This window comes from Gossypium arboreum, chromosome 13 (genome assembly GCF_025698485.1).
Source record: "Gossypium arboreum isolate Shixiya-1 chromosome 13, ASM2569848v2, whole genome shotgun sequence".
Lineage (NCBI taxonomy): Eukaryota > Viridiplantae > Streptophyta > Magnoliopsida > Malvales > Malvaceae > Gossypium > Gossypium arboreum.
The window spans coordinates 84,821,117-84,825,739 of NC_069082.1; the positions used below are offsets into that span (position 1 = coordinate 84,821,117).

At 33.9% G+C, this 4,623-nt stretch overlaps 1 protein-coding gene across 1 annotated transcript; it reads left to right on the forward strand.

Moving 5' to 3' along the window:
• The first annotated feature begins 1,114 nt into the window (after positions 1-1,114).
• Positions 1,115-3,550, forward strand: LOC108461193 (probable aldo-keto reductase 1). The gene is made up of 7 exons (XM_017760941.2): positions 1,115-1,453; positions 1,868-2,035; positions 2,137-2,340; positions 2,430-2,602; positions 2,685-2,781; positions 2,866-3,019; positions 3,199-3,550. The coding sequence occupies exons 1-7, from the start codon at positions 1,391-1,393 to the stop codon at positions 3,402-3,404; spliced, it is 1,065 nt and encodes a 354-aa protein (XP_017616430.1). The 5' UTR covers positions 1,115-1,390; the 3' UTR covers positions 3,405-3,550.
• Positions 3,551-4,623: the final 1,073 nt, after the last annotated feature.

Below are 4,623 nucleotides of genomic sequence, written 5' to 3' on the forward strand. Positions count from 1 at the left end.
TGAACGAGGAGATATGGATGGGGTGTGGTGGCTTGAAATGTTTGCTGAGGGAGAGTGGTGAAGGACAAGAATGGAAGGTTATGTTTTTTTTATTTTATTTGGTGGAGGTTCTGCATTGCTATTCTTTGGTTCTGGTGGGGAATGGCTATTACGAGAGAAGATGGAATGGGGAATGAATGGGAATTCGTTGAATGAAGGATTCAGTGAACCAAACTAAGGAATACTTGCTTATCACTGAATCAGTCAGGAACCGTTTAGTTATTCATGCCAACCAAACATACCCTAAATCTATATAATAAAATATAAGTTCCCAAACATTAACCAAGTTATTATGTATCATATTAAATTGAAAGCACAAATACAATGAGTTCACTTTAACAAAATATAAATAAAACCTCAATGTCGACTACCTTTCTCAGATTTTCTTATATATCCATTGCTTTGAGCGTACACTGAGTAAATAGTATTCTGTTACATCATTTTTATTAATCTAATTTTTATCTGCAAAATGATTTAAATTGTCTTTTTAACAAAAATGTAAATTAAAATATTAATTTCTTAACGATGTTGAGTGATAACTAGTATAACAATTTACAAATACTTCATATTGATATAATATTATTTGTCTTATATATTACGTTAATAAATAATTTAAAAATTATAGAAATATTTAAAATTAAAAATAAAGTTTATAAAATTTTAAAAATAGCATAAAATACATATGAATTGCCATGTGAATTGTCATATTTAAAATTTAACTTTTCAATTAGTATTTTAATTAAAGAAAATAATTAGACTCATTTCAAAAGGTTAATGATTAATTTTTCCTCTATTAAAGGGTTGAGGGCTAAATTTAACTTTAAAAAATAATAATGAACAAAATATGTAAATGATAAAAGGCTAAATTTGAGTATATAGTATGTATTACGAAACCAGATCTAAAAGTGATATAGTCCCTTGGCAAACACGATGCACCAGTGGGCTAGTGGTAGAATAGGTCCCTGCCATAGTACAGACCCGGGTTCGATTCTCGGCTGATACAGTGATTTTTCGTTTCTTTTCTTTTTTCTTTCGAGTGAAAAATAAAAAATGTTAACTGCCAAGTAGGAAGCTACAATTGGACAACGTTTTGACGTCCAGTTAGAGACATGATACAGTGATTTTTCGTTTCTTTTCTTCTTTCTTTCGAGTGAAAAATAAAAAATGTAACTGCCAAGTAGGAAGCTACAATTGGACAACGTTTTGACGTTCAGTTAGAGACAGTGCCATTTTCTCTTCAGTTTCAATCATCCCACAGCTACCTCTTAACTCAACTACTTCCATTCCCAACCAATTTCACTTTTTAATAACAAAAACAGAACACAGAAGTTGGAGCAGAGATTATTCAGACATGGCGCAACCAGGTTGCTTGTTACAAATCCCCACAGTCAAACTGGGCACCCAAGGACTTGAGGTATGGTTTTCTTTATTTTTATTTTTCTCATTTCAGTTTGTTGGATTAAAACCCAATCTTATATATGTTGTAATGCTTGTCCAAAGTTTTCAACTTTCTGGCACTCATAAGTAAACCGTGTAATGCAGATTTGAGAAATTACTGATTTTTATCGAATGGGTTTTATTTGAAAGCCGTTGGCTTTATCAAAAGTAGGTTTTTTTCTAATGATATGATGGAAGTGGTAGTTGGTGTTGCAAATATTAGTATTCCGATTTAGATCTGTTGGATGCCATAACTGAATGAACCAAATTTCCCAAACTTAATGACTAACAGTGACACAGATCATGGGTCCAACCAAGATGTTTTGAGACCTGTATGTTGTTACACGAACTGGGACATGTTTTTTTTTTTTTTTTCGTTTTCTTTAAACAGGTTTCCAAGTTGGGTTTTGGATGCATGGGTTTAACTGGAATCTACAACTCACCTCTCTCTGAGGATGAAATCATATCAATCATTAATCACGCCTTTGCTAAAGGAATCACTTTCTTTGACACTGCTGATGTTTATGGAGCGCATACCAATGAAGTTTTGGTTGGCAAGGTCAGTTTTGTTTCTGATTGTTTATAAAATGTAATATAACATAATCAAGAAGCTGTAGTTTACATAAATGCGAACTAAAGACAAGTTTATACCACTTTCAGGCCTTGAAACAATTACCAAGAGAAAAAATTCAACTAGCCACCAAGTTCGGTATTGCAGGGATGGCACCGACTGGTATGATTGTGAAAGGTAGTCCCGAGTATGTCCGGGCGTGCTGCGAGGCGAGCTTGAAGCGTCTTGATGTCGATTACATCGATCTCTATTATCAGCATCGGGTGGACACGTCGGTACCTATAGAAGAAACCGTGAGTAAATCTCTTCTTTCCTTATGCTATGTGGTTGAGGAACTGATCTACTTTATTTTATTAAAACCACATTGTTGTTAAAAATGCAGATGGGTGAACTTAAGAAACTGGTTGAAGAGGGAAAAATCAAATACATCGGATTATCTGAATCCAGTCCCGATACAATACGGAGAGCGCATGCTGTTCATCCGATCACAGCAGTTCAAATGGAGTGGTCGCTCTGGACTCGTGATATTGAGGATGAGATTGTTCCTCTTTGCAGGTTAGGTTTTGAAGATAAAAGTCCAGATTCTGATGTGTATATATATGTATATATTCCAGTATATGATGGATTTACCTAACAGGGATCTTGGTATTGGAATAGTTCCTTATAGCCCCCTTGGTCGAGGATTCTTCGGTGGTAGAGCAGTAGTGGACAGTTTATCTGCAGGAACTTTCTTGGTACTGGATTCATTTCCATTTCTTTAACAAGTTAAGGATTGCTTGTTCTGCTAATGACAGACAACTTTGTTCTTTGATTATAAGGCTTCACATCCCCGGTTTCAAGGAGACAACTTGAAGAAGAACAAGAACTTTTACATTCGAATCGAAGATCAGGCAAAGAAGCGTCAATGCACTCCGGCTCAACTGGCACTAGCATGGGTTCTCCAGCAAGGGGACGATGTTGTACCGATTCCTGGTGAGAGGCTTTCTTTTTATTGTCTCCATTAGCTATCAATCATCTTATAGTTAAATGAGGGAACCAAACAAGATGTAACCAAGGGTCCCTTAGAATATGATATGATACCATTATTCGGAAGATCATATTCTCATACTCATATCCATATATGCATTGAATATTGCTTCCAATTTTCGTAGGAACAACAAAGATTAAGAACCTGGATCAGAATATTGACTCGTTGAGAGTGAAACTCACTGCCGATGACTTGAAAGAAATCAGAGATGCTGTCCCGATTGAAGAGGTCGCAGGCGATCGGAACTACGATAGCATGAAGAAAGCTTCATGGAAATTTGCAGAGACACCTGCAAAAGATGTTGGGGTTTCAAATGAACAAGGCAATTGAAATGGTTATGGCATGTTTGTTTCATTTATGGGAAAATGTGTGGCATAGATCTTTTTAAGGTTTTAAAACCATCCATACTTGCGTTTGGGACAAAAATTATAGATGGTTTTGATATGAAATAATAAAGAGAGCAATGTTAAGGCAAAGACTTTTATGCTGCCACTATTACTGATGATCGTAGGAAAAGAAGAAAAACCAGAGGGAGCTCTAATGTGCTGTCGTTTTGAGTACAATTTCAAAGACTGTCTTTTCTCTTATCTTTATTAAACCAAAAGGACGGTAAAATTAATGTGAAAATTTGTAGTAAAAAGGGCAAGAGATGGTTTGTTTTTGTACGTCTTGAATAAAAATCCTTATGCTCCAAAATGTGGTGGTCAATGGTAGAGAATTCATTAGTAACAAAGGATTTGTATTAAGCTTAATATCCGTTTAGCTTTTTTCTCACTAAACCAAATGAAAAGTGATGCAGTGTCGTCCATGGCATGGCATGGCAACACTTTTGCTCTTGCCTGCATGCCAAAGGCTTCCAAATAATCAAACCCACAAGGTCTTTTTGCCCAAATCCCACTCCGGAACCTAAAGCCACCCAAGACACAATTGCACAATCTTTTTTCCAATTACTTGAGCCAGGCAACTATCTGTAAATCAAAATAGCGGAAAAGAAACTAAAAGAAAAAATTCATCACTAAAACCCCCCATTTTTTTTATAAGTTTTCATTTTGGACATTGAAAAAGTCACTCACCATTAATTCAATATTATCGTATACTCATTTTAGTCACTCAACTTTAGTAAGCGTTCATTTCAATTATTCATTTTATCTTTTCTTTTTCTTTTATTTTTTAAAGAATTAATTTTAATTTTTAGTAAAGGAAATTACTTAGGTTTTATATGCAAAAACTTGGATTTTTACATGGAAAACCGTTTAATCTTTTAATTTTAGAATTCATTTTAGTTTTTCTTTCCAATAAAAGAGAAAATTGTAGGTTTTACAGCAAACTAAGGCTTTTATTTCTTATTGCTTTTCAAAATTGTTCTTAGAACCAAAAGTGTTTTCATAAGCAATATTAAATAGACAATTTTGAAGTTAAAAGTATTTTTGAAAAGTACTTTTGAATCTAATAGTAAAATTACTTTTGCATTGAAAAACACTTTTGAGCCAAAATGATAATTTTAACCCTTATTTATAACTTAAATATTTTCTGTAATATTATAATTATT

Bases quoted from the DNA above. Each gene is read 5' to 3' on its own strand.
- LOC108461193 (XM_017760941.2), top strand. From the start codon at position 1,391: ATGGCGCAACCAGGTTGCTTGTTACAAATCCCCACAGTCAAACTGGGC. The intron at 2,036-2,136 runs GTCAGTTTTGTT...TACCACTTTCAG, and splicing joins ATGAAGTTTTGGTTGGCAAG to GCCTTGAAACAATTACCAAG. The intron at 2,603-2,684 runs GTTAGGTTTTGA...TTTACCTAACAG, and splicing joins GAGATTGTTCCTCTTTGCAG to GGATCTTGGTATTGGAATAG.